The 17,273-nt window shown below is 34.7% G+C and overlaps 1 protein-coding gene across 6 annotated transcripts in view; it reads right to left on the reverse strand.

Moving 5' to 3' along the window:
- The window catches only part of LOC149781297 (putative N-acetylated-alpha-linked acidic dipeptidase), a 324,099-nt gene that overhangs the window by 14,395 nt on the left and 292,431 nt on the right, over window positions 1-17,273 (reverse strand). For 5 of the 6 annotated variants that reach the window (XM_089935382.1, XM_089935384.1, XM_089935380.1 and 2 more), the window contains 4 exons: window positions 16,158-16,317; window positions 13,747-13,840; window positions 3,654-3,906; window positions 2,434-2,521 (listed from right to left, as the gene is read on the reverse strand). In XM_089935382.1, coding sequence (XP_089791508.1) covers window positions 2,434-2,521; window positions 3,654-3,906; window positions 13,747-13,840; window positions 16,158-16,317 — 595 coding nt within the window. The remainder of the gene's footprint in view (window positions 1-2,433; window positions 2,522-3,653; window positions 3,907-13,746; window positions 13,841-16,157; window positions 16,318-17,273) is intronic. The other variant, XM_089935381.1, reaches the window with a different exon arrangement.

The raw sequence follows: 17,273 nt of genomic DNA on the forward strand, positions 1-17,273 counted from the left end.
AGTCTTCTGGAGACTAGAACTGTTCCACCAGTACAACAAAAGTTATTGTTATGCTTTCTATCCCCATATTACAGAAATCAGCCAGAACCAGTCTACTGGAGACTAGAACTGTTACACCAATACAACAACTTGTGCAATGATGTGTGCTAAAGGATTGCTACTAAATGGCAGATATGTTTACACAAGAAATTGTAAATTGATCACCTAACTGTTGTAATTTAGAGAGTTTAAGGCCAAGGGTGGGATGTTTATTGAGGTGTTGTGCATAATAAAAGAATAAAAGTTGGTCCATGATGACTTGTGTCTCATTGATTAAAGATTGGTCAACCTTCCAAAAAAGTGAGATAAAAAAATGATAGGCTAACCGAAAAAATTAAGTTCACTTGAGTATTAGACCCCTGATTTATCTATAATTTGTATATGTATTAATTAGGTTCAGTTATGTATTAGATCTGTGACATATCTATAATTTGTACAGGAATTAATTAATTTCAGTTGTGTATTAGATCTTTTACTTCTCTATAATTAATTAGGTTCAGTACAGTGGTGTTTATGATTCAATTAGAAGAGGTATACTTCATTTCAGTACAGGTTTTCAGTACAAGTAGTGACACTGTGATGTAAACAAGCTCACTCAGTAGGAGCAATAAACAAAATACCAGTACCACATGGTAAACAGTTAGTTACATAAATGTACACAGCATACTGGCACATTTTTAAAAAATAATTATGTCCATAAAGTAACAAATCTTAATTAGTTTCACTAATGCCTAACACAAAAATGAGGAAGGTGTTTTGCATTTGCAACATGCTAATTACTTGCAACAACACTATGGTAATGCTTATTACACATGACACTGGTAATGCTAATTACACATGACACTGGTAATATTAATTACTTGCAACATTACTGTGGTAATTCTAATTACTTGCAACAACACTGGTAATGCTAATTACACATGACACTGGTAATGTTAATTACTTGCAACAATACTGTGGTAATGCTAATTACTTGCAACAACACTGGTAATGCTAATTAACTACAACAACATTTTGCTTATGCTAATTACTTGTAACAATGTGGTAATGTTAATTACTTGCAACAACACTATGGTAATGCTAATTATACACGACACTGGTAATGTTAATTACTTGCAACAATACTGTGGTAATGCTAATTACTTACAACAAGAATGGTAATGCTAATTACCTGCAACTACATTGTGCTTGTGCTAATTACTTGTAACAATGTGGTAATGTTAATTATTTGCAACAACACCATGGTAATACTAATTACACACGACACTGGTAATGTTAATTACTTGCAACAATACTGTGGTAATGCTAATTACTTGCAACAACACTGGTAATGCTAATTACCTGCAACTACATTGTGCTTATGCTAATTACTTGTAACAATGTGGTAATGTTAATTACTTGCAACAACACTATGGTAATGCTTATTACACACAACACTGGTAATGTTAATTACTTGCAACAATACTGTAGTAATGTTAATTACTTGCAACAACACTGGTAATGCTAATTACCTGCAACTACATTGTGCTTATGCTAATTACTTGTAACAATGTGGTAATGTTAATTACTTGCAACAACACTGTGGTAATGTTAATTACTTATAACAACACTGTGTAATGCTTATTACTTGCAACAACACTGTAGTAATGCCAAATACATGTCAGTGTCTCATGATATTATACAAATGTGAAAATAGAAAATGAAAGTTCTCAAACAATTTATATAAACCTAATTTATAACAATCCTATCTACCAAGCAATGGGAGTAACCCCTTAACAACCACTAAATCTTTCTAATGTTATGGTTGATAGCATATGCCAATTGGTAATTTCAAAAAACACACTAGTGCTCAGGTACCTCCAAACTTATAGTACATGAACAGGTTACTATGATTTCATGTCCTATGTTTTGCAGGGGAGGAAAAAATTATTTTTGCCAGTAATGATGGTGTCCTTGTCTATTATGTTATCATCCACATGAATTGTCCCTGATGTGACTGAGTAGAATTCTCCATATTGATAGACAAACAGAGAAACTAATGCGCTGATGAATCAGGTAATAAATTTATCTGACTAAAGTGCATGTACAGTCAATTTTATTTAACACTGAACACATAATGTCAACAGACTTATGTCAAAATATTTACAGACATATGGAAAAGATGATTATTATGGGTTTCCATCATATCAATAAACAACAAATTAGAAGAGAAACTGAAGGCTACCATATATATATATTGCTGATGCAAACAACAATGGTACATTGTTGTCTCATGCATTCTAGCATTAGCAAGCAATAAGCCTGAATCTTGATCATAAAAACGTCCATCAAATTTGCACTGTATATTCCACCATTTTAAGACTGTGTGATAATGTGTGATACATATAGGCATACCTGATTTCTTCCTTGTTTAAACTTTTGATCTCTGCAGAAAAATTGTCGGCTATCATGCAGAACATGTCTATTGATGAAGTCAACAGGGCTGAGAAATAAAAAGATATTGTGACATTCATTTCAATTAATATATTTTTCTTTTACCTTACAAACTTTGGAAATTAAGTTTTAGGCCCATTTTGCATGTGGGGGGGGTAATATATATACAAATGCACTTATTTTTAAATGAATGAACCTGTGTGCAGTTCATAGTGAAATTTATTTTGCACTTTTCAGTCACATTTAACACTATCTTACATTAACATGGTTGATTTTTTTTAAAAATATTGGAAGCATGAAGGCCAAATCAGAATGAAGTACAGATAAATAAAGTGCAAACTACAATAATGGTTATCTTGCTTAAGTAAAATACTCTCATATCCATCCAGACTCTAATGTTCCAGTTTCTTCATTTCATTTACCTTTCCACTACAATTACCTCCCTTACCTAGCCAAAAAATTTCCCTGCCTGTTGGTGGCAGCTTAAGAGATATTACACCCATTCATACTGATCGCCTGATTACAAAAAATTAATTTTAGAAGAGCAAAGTTTAGTTTCTTAAAGTTATATTAATGTAATGAAACCCAAGCAATTCCCAAAAATCATATCATTAGACAACGAAACCCCAGCAACTCCCAAAATCATATCAGTATACCGTGAAACTCTGCTATAGCGCTACAAGTAGTATTGTGCCATAATCTGTACTGTGCAAGTTCCAAAACAATTTCTGACAGAGACCCATTCATTGGTACATACACGTATGTATATAAGAAAACTAGCAACTAAAACTCACCCAGCTGATCTTGTGATATCCATAATAATAATTTCTTTGCTCAAAGAAGTGTAATTTATCTCCAGCTTGATTCCATTTAAATCCAAAGGCTTAATTTTTTGATAACAGACTCTTAAGAAACACTGTATTTCTGAAATATTCACATTTTCATATTTGCTTGAATTTTTTCTATAAATACTAAAATGCAGATACTGTAAATTTCTGAAAAGTAACCTGTATTTAGGTTTGAAAAGTGCTTTAACTGAAACTTCACACAGGAGGTCAAAGGTACGGACCATGTAATAAACTTTAGATTAACACTTGAATAATTGTGTACAACTGCTCTGTCTCCATAATTGGAGTAAATCATTCACTTTAATGATAAATGTGAAAACTGAGAAAACTTACTTAAATCAATCTCAGCATCTGAAAATACTGAGTCTAAACCATACAGGGCTTCTTTTCCTTTCCGCAACACTCTTGAAAAATTGTCCACATCAAGGGGCAATATTGCTGAATCAGCAAGACGAAGTATTACATCTGCAAGTATTTTTGCCACTGTGATGTGCAGGGTGTATTCAGGGTCCAAGAATGATGTTACATATTCCATTGTGTCATACAAGGTGTTGTACGCCGGATAGTTGGGTAAATTAAAATGCTGCTGCAGAAAATACAAAAGAGAAATATGGTCATTAAATAAAGAGCAATACATTTTTTCAATGCAAGTGAAAAACTATAAGTTATGTCAAAGCTTTTGTAACCTGATCAAAATTTAACTCTATGAGTCTGTTGTTATACTTGATTACATTTTGTAGTTTATAAAATCAATTCATCTTTGACTTGTTACTTTCAGAATATTTTATCAATGGGTCCCTCTGCCAAATTTATGTTGACTGATTTATTAGGTCAACAGAAACAGTAAGAAATTAATTTGTTGCAGTAAGAGTTGACTATTGTTTGGTACGGTAATACATAGGAATTAAATGGCCACAGTATCGTAACATTTACAACACCATAACTATCACAGAAATCTTTCCATGTCATTAATTAAACATACACTAGAATAATTACAATATAAACTCACATGGACAGACATAGTGAAATACATGACAAGGACATACATAGAGAAATACATGACATGGACTTACCCAGAGAAAAACATGACATGGACTTATATAGAGAAATACATGACATGGACTTATATAGAGAAACACATGACATGGACTTACATAGAGAAACACATGACATGGACTTACATAGATAAATACATGACATGGACTTACATAGAGAAATACATGACATGGACTTATATAGAGAAACACATGACATGGACTTACATAGAGAAACACATGACATGGACTTACATAGATAAATACATGACATGGACTTATACAGAGAAATACATGACATGGACTTATATAGAGAAACACATGACATGGACTTACATAGATAAATACATGACATGGACTTACATAGAGAAATACATGACATGGACTTATATAAAGAAACTCATGACATGGACTTATATAGATAAATACATGACATGGACTTACATAGAGAAATACAGACATGGATTTACCCAGAGAAATACCTGACATGGACTTATATAGAGAAATACATGACATGGACTTACACAGAGAAATACATGACATGGATCGACACAGAGATATACCTGACATGGATTGTCAGAGATATACATAACATGGACTTACACAGAGACATATATTACACGGACTGACATAGAAACAGAAATCTACACGATATGGCCTGGCATAGAGATATACATAACATTGACTGCCAGAGATATACATGACAAGGACTGACACAGAGATATACATGACATGGACTTACACAGAGAAATACATGCCATGGATTGACACAGAGATAAACATGACATGGACTGCCAGAGATATACATGACAAGGACTGACACAGAAATATAAATCTACATGACATGACTGGCATAGAGATATACATGACATGGACTGGCATAGAGATATACATGACATGGACTGACAAAGAGATATACATGACATGGACTGACAAGATTTTCCAATTCAAGATAAGACCATTTCCTCCTTTTAGCTGTTGAGTGTTCAAACCATCTCTGATATTCTTCAGGGATAACAAGATTGTCAAATTGTCATACTGGATTCAGGGATAACAAGATTGTCAAATTGTCATACTGGATTTAGGGATAACAAGACTGTCAAATTGTCATACAGGAGAATAGTGATAACAAGATTGTCAAATTGTCATACTGGATTTAGGGATAACAAGATTGTCAAATTGTCATACAGGAGAATAGTGATAACATGATTGTCAAATTGTCATACTGGATTCAGGAGAATAGTGATAACAGGATTGTCAAATTGTCATACTGGATTCAGGAGAATAGTGATAACAAGATTGTCAAATTGTCATACTGGATTCAGGGATAACAAGATTGTCAAATTGTCATACTGGATTCAGGAGATAGTGATAACAAGATTGTCAAATTGTCATACTGGATTCAGGGATAACAAGATTGTCAAACTGGCATACTGGATTCAGGAGAATAGTGATAACAAGATTTTTAAGATATTCATAATGGTAGTCATATTGGATGTACAAATGGCACCACTTTCGTTTAGGATTTAAAGAAAAGCACATTATGATTACACTGGACAACAAATTTTTACAAAAGTCATGTTACTGAAATAAAATTAGTCAATTCTTATCAATTTTTATGTGCTGAACACGAATATGACAGTCAAATTGCAAAATTGGCTCTAGTTTTTTTGTAATCTGCAAGAAATTAATGTTTACATAACGAAATGCATTCCAATAGTAAAAGGTCAACTGTAATAGCCTACCTATAAAAAATCAAGTCATTGACTACATCTTAGATTTCTTCGCCTGTCTCTTGTACAGCTGTTCGGGAGCATCTCTGAGGAGTGTCCAGCAGTAGTCAGCCAGCATTGTAGTGGGCCATTTTCCCTGGTATCTTTGTTCCATTGTTGTGATATCTTGATGAAAACGTTCGCCGTGTTCATCACTAACAATACCACAGTTGCTAGGAAAGAAATCCAAATGGGAATGAAGGAAGTGAATCTTTAGAGACATATTGCAGCCAAGTTTCTTATACTTCATCGACATGTCTTCTACTAGTTCCTTATAGTTTTCTGCCCTAACATTTCCGAGGAAGTTTGTAGAAACTAGGCGAAAAGCATTCCATGCTTGTTTCGCGTCACCTTCCAGCAAGTTGTTGAACCGGTCATCTTTGAAAAGCTCTCGAATCTGAGGACCCACAAAAACTCCCTCTTTAATCTTTGCTTCGCTGAGTCGAGGGAATTTTTCATGCAGGTATCGGAATGCTGGCAAAGTCCGGTCAATGGCTTTCACGAAGTTCTTCATCAAACCTAGTTTGATGTGAAGGGGTGGTAGCAAGATTTTCTGAGCCTCAACCAGAGCTGGGTGTTGGATATTCTTCTCTCCAATGGCTACATTCTGCCTGTGAGTCCATTCCTTCCTCATGTAGTGCATTTCCCTTGCTCGGCTATCCCACTCGCATAAGAAACACATGTATTTTGTATATCCTTGCTGCAGTCCCATTAAAAGGGCAACTACCTTCAAATCACCACAGAGGTGCCAGCTGTACTTGTTATACTCAATGGAATTCAGTAGTTGCCTTAAGTTATCGTATGTCTCTTTCATGTGGACAGCATACGCTACTGGAATAGATGGAAGAATGTTTCCATTGTGCAAAAGCACAGCCTTGAGACTCAGTTTCGAAGAGTCCACAAATAGTCTCCATTCTTGTGGGTCATGAGTGATTTTTAAAGCATTCATGAGGCCCTCAATATCGGAACAGAATATCAGATTACTTTCCTTTCTGAAGAAAGGCTCCAATTGCTGGTGGCGCTTTCGATATGCAGTAATTGTGACATCTTCTTCTAGAAGATTCCATTGTTGGAGTCTTGATCCTAGCAATTCTGCCTTGTTCTTTGATAAGTCCAAATCACGAATCAGGTCATTTAGTTCTTCCTGTGTTATTCTGTGTGGGGTTGATGATGCACCACAGTGAAAATCTGGATCACTGCATGCTGATGGACCAGGAGAAGAACAGGTCGACTCACCTTTGTCTTCGTCAGATGAATCAAGAGAATATTCTGCTGGAGGTTCTGGAATAGGAAGTCCCTCACCATGTGGAACTGGTCTCAATGCAGACGGAATGTTTGGGTAGACTATTCTCGACTTCTTTCGCTTCGTTATTCCGCCGGAAAGAGGAGGAACCAAGCAGAAGTAACAGTCATTTAGGTGGTTGCTTGGCTCTCTCCACACCATTGGGACTGCAAACGGCATTGATGACCTTTTGCAATTCAACCACTGTGAAAGCTGTGTTGTACATGTAGCACAGCATATATGCGGAGCCCAAGGCTTGTCTTGGTCACCAACCTTGCATCCGAAGTAAAGATGATATGCCTTCTTCACTTGAGAATTGATACTTTTCTTCTGGTTGGCAAATGTCACTTCCCCACAAATATAGCAAAAATTGTCCGCGGTATTAACACACTTTCGAGGCATTACTGTTCTTTATTGTACGTAAATGGATAAAATAATAAGTTTTATGTAACAGTAGCTTGAACTGTCTCGCACAACGTCTAAAATATTTTAAATGCTGAACCTATCTGATTGGGCTTTATATAGTACACTGCTTATGTCAGCTTCAGCAGCAGCCTGGCATTAGTATAATAGGCCTACACATGTATAGTACACTGCTGACGTCAACTTACTTCAGCAGCCGCATGGCATTAGTATTGCATTGCATCAGAAAATGATGCAATCAACTGTGGATGATGTGAGCATGATGGTATTATGCAATGTTACATCATTATTCCGGATGTTGCTGCAGTCCTACTGGAGAAATTTACACAGTGAAACATAGAAAATGAGGTATATGAATATCTTCAAAACGAGAGCCAATACAAATTTTTCACGGTTATATTCGTGTTCGGCACACCAAAATACTACAGATTAGGGCCTTTTCAAGTCAGTAATGATTTCACTGTTGACCAGTGTTATCATTCATTCATGGGAAGTAGTGATAACTTAACTTTTAAGACAGTCTTTTTGACAGCCATATTTTGATTTATGACCAGCTAGGTATCATAAGAAGTCTATTGGTTGATATAACCATCGACTTGGAGAGGAGTTGAGCTAATACTGTTTTCAAGACATGACTTTCCATTCAGGAATAGTAACAATAACAAGGTTTTCAAGAGTTCCACTGTGGCAGCCATATTGGATTTCAGATTGGCACTAATTTTATTTCAGATCAAACGGGCAGCATAAAAAGTCTTCTGCTAAAAACCTCACATCAATATGCCTTTCTGTTCAAGGAGTCATGATAACAAGATTTTTAAGATGGCTGCCATGGTGGTCATACCTGATGTCAGATCAGCACCAGTGTTTAGGATCAGCTAGACATCTTAAAAACTCTTGAAAGAAAATCCAAAGTTGATACAAACATTCAATAAGGAGGAGTAGTGATAACAAGACTTTAAAGATAGCTCCATGGTGGCAATATTTTATTTTAGATCAGCACCATTTTTATTTAAGACCAACAAGACATCATAAAAAGTCTTTTAGTGAAAACCCCATACCGATATGACCATTTATTCAAGAGGATTAGCGATAAGATTTTCAAAATGGCTGCCATGGTGGCCATATGGGACTTCAAATTGGCATTGTTTCTACTTAGTACCAACTTGACATCATAAGAGGTCTCTTAGTGAAAACTCTTTGTTGATATGGTCATCCATTAGGGAGGTCGGAGTAGCAATGACAAGATTTTCAAGATGGTCACTGTGGCACCATATTGAATGTCCAAGCAGCACTATTTTCACTTAGAACCAACTAAACCATGGGATAAATGTGTGTAAAGTTTCAAGGCAACCCTCCAGGTAGATTAGGAGGTGTAGTAATTACAAACTTGTGCTAATGGACAGATAGATGACAAATGATTGATGAATGACTGATGAATGACTATCCATTAGCTCATCTGGTTGATGACGTGTTAACTAAAAGAGACCACTGGAAAATGGTGAGAACTCAGTAACACACTGAAGTACACAATAGCAACTTGAATAAAAACACTTGAGAATATTTTAGGTCAAGGGACAGTAATCTTAGTCGATAATTCATTATACTGTTGTGTGATGTAATGCAATGTACATAATTGCATTTGTGTTTCTTGGAATTTTAACACAGCTTTAACAATCTGAATCATATCATTATGATGTCTGCAGTGTGGCAGTTTATACTGATGTCTAGCACTGGGGTATCTTGCTGCAGATAAGTGGCATCAAGTCCCACCCAGTCACATTTCCTGACACCATGCCGACCAGCCTGAACACTAACCTATTAATACTGAGTGTCAAGCGAGGCAGCTGCTAGTACCATTTTTATAAGTCTTTGGCATGATTGATCAGGGTTTGAACACACAACCTCTGACATCTGAGGTGGGTGCTCTAACTAATTAGGCCACTGGAGTGGTTAATGTACATAATCATGTCATTTAGTTAACAAGGTGCACTTGACACACATTTACAATGTTGTCTATTGTATCATTTCTAGTCATTGGTAGAAGTGCCAATCATTATCTAATGAAAAGCAAACCATGTATGATTGTTATTTTTACATGTACATATATATTAAACATACAAAAGGAGGTATTAAAGCACACAAAAAGCAAATAAGTCTGATTTCACAAAACTACACACATCAAGCTGCTAAAGCCTGCCAGATCAAGTAAAAAAAATCTGAACTTTAAGAAGTGTAAAATTAATCTTAGTTCTCAATACCTAACATATATACTCACTTACATGTCCAATCCAATTTCAAACTTACACACCCAGATCTACCATTGTATATGATGAAGTAGTATATCATAGTCTATTGTGTCAAATGACACAGGCAAGTCAAGACAGATGCTTGACTTATCTTGACAATATGAAGAACTTAGCAAACCTCTTCCCTGCTCTGTAAACTCCATTGGCCAATAATTTAATGAAGACTCAGCAACAAAATCAGTTCACTATGATACATTTTGTTGACTGGCTTAAGTCCAATATACCTATCTGACCTGATCCAAGTGTACACCCGATCTAGAAACTTACGCTCCTCTTTTGACACTCGCATTCTCATTTCTTTTGCATACCAGGGCCTAGCTAAGTGGAACGAATTATCTATAGATCGTAGACACAAGCACACTGTGATCTCATTCAAGAGTGCTCTTTAATCTCACAATTTTGACTATAAGAAACTTAATGTTCATTTCTTTAGTTATTGTTCGCATGATTTTGTTTATGCAATTTCATGTTGTTTGTTTTTGTTATCTTGTGCATATGTTTTATCTAATATTGTAATGTGCTTGGAGCTTCTAAAGATTAGACACTGTACTAGGTCCACATTATTGTTATTACCATATATACTCATGTATAAGCCCATTTGCTTATAAGCTGACACCCAAACTGAACAGTATAAACACTAAAAAGTGCATGACCTGCATATAAGCTGACCCACAACTCAGACATCTCAAGATGCACGAGTTAAGTTCTACTTGCATTTATTTAGGCAAAGTTATATTTTAATAAAATTACATGCATACTTATCTCGAGGTTGGCGTGTATGATTATTACAAAGAAAAGGTATAAACTTGTTCGAAAAGTAATTTATTTAATTTTCTGTTTTCTTTTTTTCTGCCTAATTTATTGTGTATAATTTGAACAAACGATGCAATTGCAAGTTGCTGTAACACTACCTCTCACATCTGACTCGATTACTGTTTGTTTATGCATTATAACATTCGACATTTTATATCAGTGTACCGGTAATTAGGTTTTGACTTTGCTTTGAAATTGTAAATACCTAACTCATTAAAATGTAATTCCAGTATGACAACACAACGAATAACAATATGGATCAATTCAATGCTCGCAGTTAGGCTAATGAATGTATTTACATGATGGCATCACTGCATGTACATTGTAGGTTTGATTACGCGCTGAATTAAGCACATCCCTTGGAGCTGAATCATTAGCACCATTGCACTAAACTTTAATGATATCTCCGAATTACAATAATGAAGTTTCAGAAATAATGCTTCGAAAATTATGCTAATACCATTAAAGCTGAGTTGTAGTTTGTTTTGATGTAAGTGACCTTACACAATACCTGTCAACCTTCACGTCAGAGAAAAAAAACTCCCGATTTTTGGGGTCGCTCCATGCCTACCTCCAAATTTCATAATATCTTCTGATTTTTGCAGAGAACTTCCGATTATTACATAATGTCTTCGATTTTCATTTCTCCTAAACAAGAAAAGCCCTACATGTTCTGTTGTGTCACCTGTGAATTATTGTTGTGACGAAATAATTACTTTACTAGAAAAAATTCACTTCTTCACTAAATAGAATGTTAAGTTTAAACATTATTCACATAAATTAATGATTTTTTTAAACCTCTACAACAATACAAAAGAAATAAAATAAACCAGAACAAAAAATAAACCACAACAATAAAATCGTCCACAATTAATTTCAATCCCAAGAATGATCACTATGAATGATGTAACCCTGTATGCTATAGCGCCATTCCCACAAAAGAAACTTACACGAGTGAACATCTGGCATTTTTATACTGTATATACCAATGTTAATTACATCGTTAAATTAAAAGAAGGAATGAAAACTACATACCACACAGCAAATGTGTCCTAAAAATACTAATTCAGTATACATGTTTTATAGTAAACAATACTAAATGCTTTACAAGCTGACAATAAGGGAAAAAGGTCAGATATACAATGAGGGGAAAATAGTTGTCACATGTACGGTACCATAAGGCTGCCTATTTAAGTACCTTTAGTTCAACAAAATTGGGATTCCTTTATTTGCCAATCAATTGCTGGTGCTTGCATAACACACAATAGTGTAGAACGTGGTTTCTTTGAATTATGATGGAGGACCAGTCGTTTTCACAAAATAGTTGCATCGATAAGGATTAACTTTTAAATAGTCGCTCTGTCTTTCTTGCTTGTTTATTTAAGACTAATCTTTAGCTATTGTGCAATTTGACCACAGCTGACCAGAATATGAAAATAGGGAATGTCCTGGGGGACAATAGGGTGCGTCACAGGGAGAAACATTGTCTTTTTGCGCATTTCACATATATTGGGCCAGGAAGATCTATCAATATTTGGTGAAAACAAGGCTTTAAAAATGCCATGGAAAACCTCCAGATTTTAGGTCCCAATCTCAAATTTTTTTTATTCAGTCTACCTACTTGGCTTTTGAAAAGTTCTTAGGTATGCCCTTGACCCCGTTTTACAAAACTACGGTAATCATGCTAATATTATGGAGTAAAAGGCAATTACACATCAATATACTTGTATAGTTACCAGTCAAAATTCCCTCTTAGCACAAGCCAGTTTCAGGGTTTTAATGATTATCTTGCCTGTACTGCTGTTGCAAAACAAAAGACAAATTTGCCGACTTTCAACAAAGGAGACGCCGAAACATCAAGCTTTCCACTGTGTGGAAAGTTATAATGTTTGTTCAGCCAAAACACAAAACTAATATTGATTGATGTTGATCTTAGTTGATCTATATGAGAATTTTAGCCTTTATTATTACCACTCTTCATGAACATGTAAATTATACTGGTTATGTGCCTTGTACAATTAAACATGTGTACCTTTTTAAGTTGTAGGATCACTTATATCATTGAAAATGAGTAGCTTGTGAGCGCATGATTCAACATAAATGAAACGGCTATTAAGGACTAGCTGAAATGTTATCTGGAAGAATGCAATTTGGTCGAAACAATGAATAAAGCAAAATCTGCATCTAATATGTTTGGGAATATATAAGGATTTAAGTGACGCAATGCATGATTTGCACTGTGTAGGTACCATACATTATCATTCAGCCTGGTCTCCTGGGTAAACTCAACCAGCCTGCAAATTATGAAGTCTGTAATTACCTTTATTTAATTTCATGTTGGAGAAATCAGAAAATATGCACACGCAAAATAATAACAAAATCAATCAAAGTACTTTATAACAGTTTAATAATTGTTGCATCACTGAACGTTAATTTTTTTACATGCCTATGTCTTAGGACACAGAAAAAATTATTTTTTCATGTCCCAAGATTTAGAGCCATTACAGTAGTCAACAAAAAGATTTAAAAACTGTAAAAATTAGACATTGGCCCGCAGATAAGCCGACCTCCAGGCCTTTATTTTTCCCTAAATTATTCTGCTTATATGCGAGTATATACGGTATTATTATTATTATTATTAATGCACAGGCAGATTTGGGTCAATGCACTTTGTTAGAAGTGATCAGTAGAATAAACAGCATAAACCCTTATTTGCTTGCACATTATGCAATGGCAGATCAAGGTCTCCACTAATACAAGAATATACATGGTATGTAAATTTATGATGAAGCTTACCTTTTCATTATAGTTATATAAGGGTTCTAATACGGGAATACCCAGCCTGTATATGAAGGCTCCATGGTCACTGTAATCTCCAAGAGAGTCAATCCTACAAAATAAAAGTCAGATTTAGAACCCCTGTAATCTCCAAATGAGGCGATCCTACAAAATAAAAGTTGGATTTAGAACCCTGTAATCTCCAAGAGGATAAATTTTACAAAATAAAAGCTGGATTTAAAACCCCTGTAATCTCCAAGAGAGTCAATCCTACAAGATAAAAGCTGGATTTAGAACCCCTGTAGTCTCCAAGAGTCAATTCTAAAAAGTAAAAGTCAGATTTAGTACCTTAAAGAAAGGTCTAGTGCCTGTATATCATTAGACAAGATGATGCCACCAATTCAAAACAAAAGCAGGCCTGATGTTACTAACCTGGCATGACATCTGTAAGGAAGAAAGTGTCACAACAAATTTATCCAGTCTTTTAAATATGTATCTCTGTGATAACTGAACTAAATAATTGTGAAAATACAAATTTATCCAGTCTTTTAAATATGTATTTCTGTGGTAACTGAACTATATAATTGTGAAAATACAAATTTGTTTAATGCCACTTAAAAAATTGGAGCAGAAATTATCTGACAAAAGAATGGAACATAACAGATTTTTCAAATATTTTGGAGCATCATGAACAGTTGTGAAATAACCTGTATAAAATAAATTAAAAAACTGGAAATCTTTTCCAGCTCATGCAAAATCATAAACAATTTTTCTATTTGGATACAGTAAAGGTTTCCTTGACTACAAATTGGGATAGACTAACATGAGGACTTACAGAATGGATGTACAAACTCTGAAATGTATCAAAAACTCTACATTAGACCTATATTTTGCATATCATTTGTGTTTTAATTTCATCTGTTATCTCATAATTGTTCATTCAAAGTGCATGCCAAATTCATGTTTATTGCTATCACCTATTATTTCCTATCATTACTGCTTGTATGAAACTAATGGAAATGCATTACTAAAGTCATGTTTTCTTTATTTAAAAGTGATAAAGTGAGGTAGCTAGATACTTATTAACAATTTGTTTTAATTAAATACAGGTGATGTTCATAATACACCAATTGATGTACATGTTTTATTTTAATGCCATTTATAATTAAGAAACAGAATTCAATTTGTGCTATTTGTTTTACGCCATCGCTTACGCCATGTATTGCGACTTGTGCACAGCTCACATATGTATTGTATGTATTATTTTGTTTGAAAATTATTCATAAATAATCATTACTTAAAAACTGAGAGGTGCCATTTGCCCAAGAACTTCCTTTATTTCCTATGGGAAAATTACTTTCGATTTATTCCAATTTAGATTTACACCGTAACCTCTATCGGATAAATCGAGCAACACCCGTAGCAAATACACAAAAGGCAAAGAACAGCACTGAAATTACAATAAATTAAAATATAACTGCAACTCCACATCTTGTAAGTGGAGAAACAGATTCTTGATTGTCATGTAAAAGAACTTTCAAAATTCAAAAATTAAGCAACAGCTTCACAAGAAACAATTTATAAATTCATTCATGACATACATTTGCACTGATTTTCATTTATCATTTATTGTCATCGCTTTTTTTTTGTTCATTCTACATTCCATTTTTATTTATTTTGTGTTCCATTTACTTTCAGCTTGCATTCATATTTTCTTTTGTTTTATAAAAAAATGCATCCATTTCAATACCTGTACTTTAGTTGTGATTTGTAAAAAGGTCTTACAAATGTCAAATGCAAGGTATTCTGTCAAAAACAAGTATCCCTTGAAAGGACTGAAAATAATTTGTAACAATTCAAGAACATATTTTTTTAACTGCTTGATGTTAAAACCATCTGATATTTTTGCATGACAAGATTTTCAAACTTGCAGCAGTGTCAGCCATACTGGATGTAAGATTAGCACCATTTTGATTCAAGTCAAACAAGACACCATTAGAAGACTTTTCAATATTTTCAATAAAGTCATTGTGGAAGCCATATTTGAGGTATGATCAGCACCATTTTCATTCAGGACAAAAGTATCATAATTAAATTTTCTCAAAATAACTTTCCATTTAGCAGGAATGCCAACAGCATGATTTTCAAGAGGTCTAAAATGGTGGCTAAACTGGTTGTCAGATCAACACCATTTTGATTCAGGCCCACTTTCTCTGCAGGAGGAAAGCAATACGAAAATGTTCTATCATGGTGGCTATATTGGACATCAGGGCAGCGCAGCAACATTTTCATTTAGACTCAATTAGGCATCATAATAAGTTTTTTAGTGAAAAGTCCATGTTGACTTGACCATTTATTTCTATTTTAATTCAGTGAAATGGTCTCTTGACTTTCATTAACTAATGGAACTAAGAGATAACAAGAGTAACCTTGGCTGTGATTCATTAATTGGGTCTGGGAATCTGTCTCTCCACAAATCAAACATTGTCTTATTCTCATAGCCTGGCTCTGGACATGGGACTGTTCTGGCTGCATCATAGATAACTGTGTATAACATGGAGCTGGCCCGGGCAAAAAATGAATAATTTCCTGGAATAGACAAAAGCAGATAATAAGAAAAACTCAGAAAGTGACTGATGTGACTTTACTGTTCCATGGACCAGCTGATCCACTACTAAGGCAATCCAAGTATTTTATGGAAGTTAACTGATCGACTACAGATCTATTGTAATTCAGGCAATTCTATGATAGTACCTTATCAGCTACACCTCTCCCTCGATAATTTGTGCACAACAGGGTCCACAAACATAGACCGCACTATAAGCGAGGCATGAGTTACTGAGGGACCTCCAAAAATTGAAAAAATCGCTTTCACATCAAGAAAACCGTAATGGGGGGGGGGTGGCATTAGGGAACTGGGCTGTTTAATGACTGAATCCTCATTTTACATTCATGTTGATAATAATTTTTAATAATGCACTTTTTCTAATGAAGTTGTTCATTATTCTGTTTAAATAACATTTCTTTTCTCAAAATATCCAACATATGAAAGATCGTTCCAACTGGTTTGAACAACCATCACGTGTACATGAAAAATATGTGTATAACGTCAATGCTAATGGCAAGCTTTCTCACATACACATTGTCCGAACCCAAGACTTGAACCCACAAAGACAGAGGCAAGATGGCAATAATCCATAATGGTGAGTGCTTTAGACCACTCAGCAACTTGGGGCCCCAAGGAAGGTAATGATTATTCTATGAAATGTCACTTCTGCATATTAAAAATAATGAGATTTCTGGGATAGAAAAATCCATTGTCCAGCAATCTGGGACAACAAATGTTAGCTCTGAGTAACATGTGTATTACAGTCAGAGCCCAACAGAATTACAACTAGATTTTTGATGACTATGGCCTGTCTTGAGTACCATGATGAAAAATCAATTTATAAAGACTGGTCAGCTAGTTGTTATTTATGTCAGATGTTAATATTCACTACAGAGTCAATCATGTGTAATAATCCTACTTCCTGTCATCACCTAAA

The sequence above is a fragment of the Sinohyriopsis cumingii genome, chromosome 15 (assembly GCF_028554795.1).
Source record: "Sinohyriopsis cumingii isolate HCF-2022 chromosome 15, ASM2855479v2, whole genome shotgun sequence".
In the NCBI taxonomy this organism is placed as follows: domain Eukaryota; kingdom Metazoa; phylum Mollusca; class Bivalvia; order Unionida; family Unionidae; genus Sinohyriopsis; species Sinohyriopsis cumingii.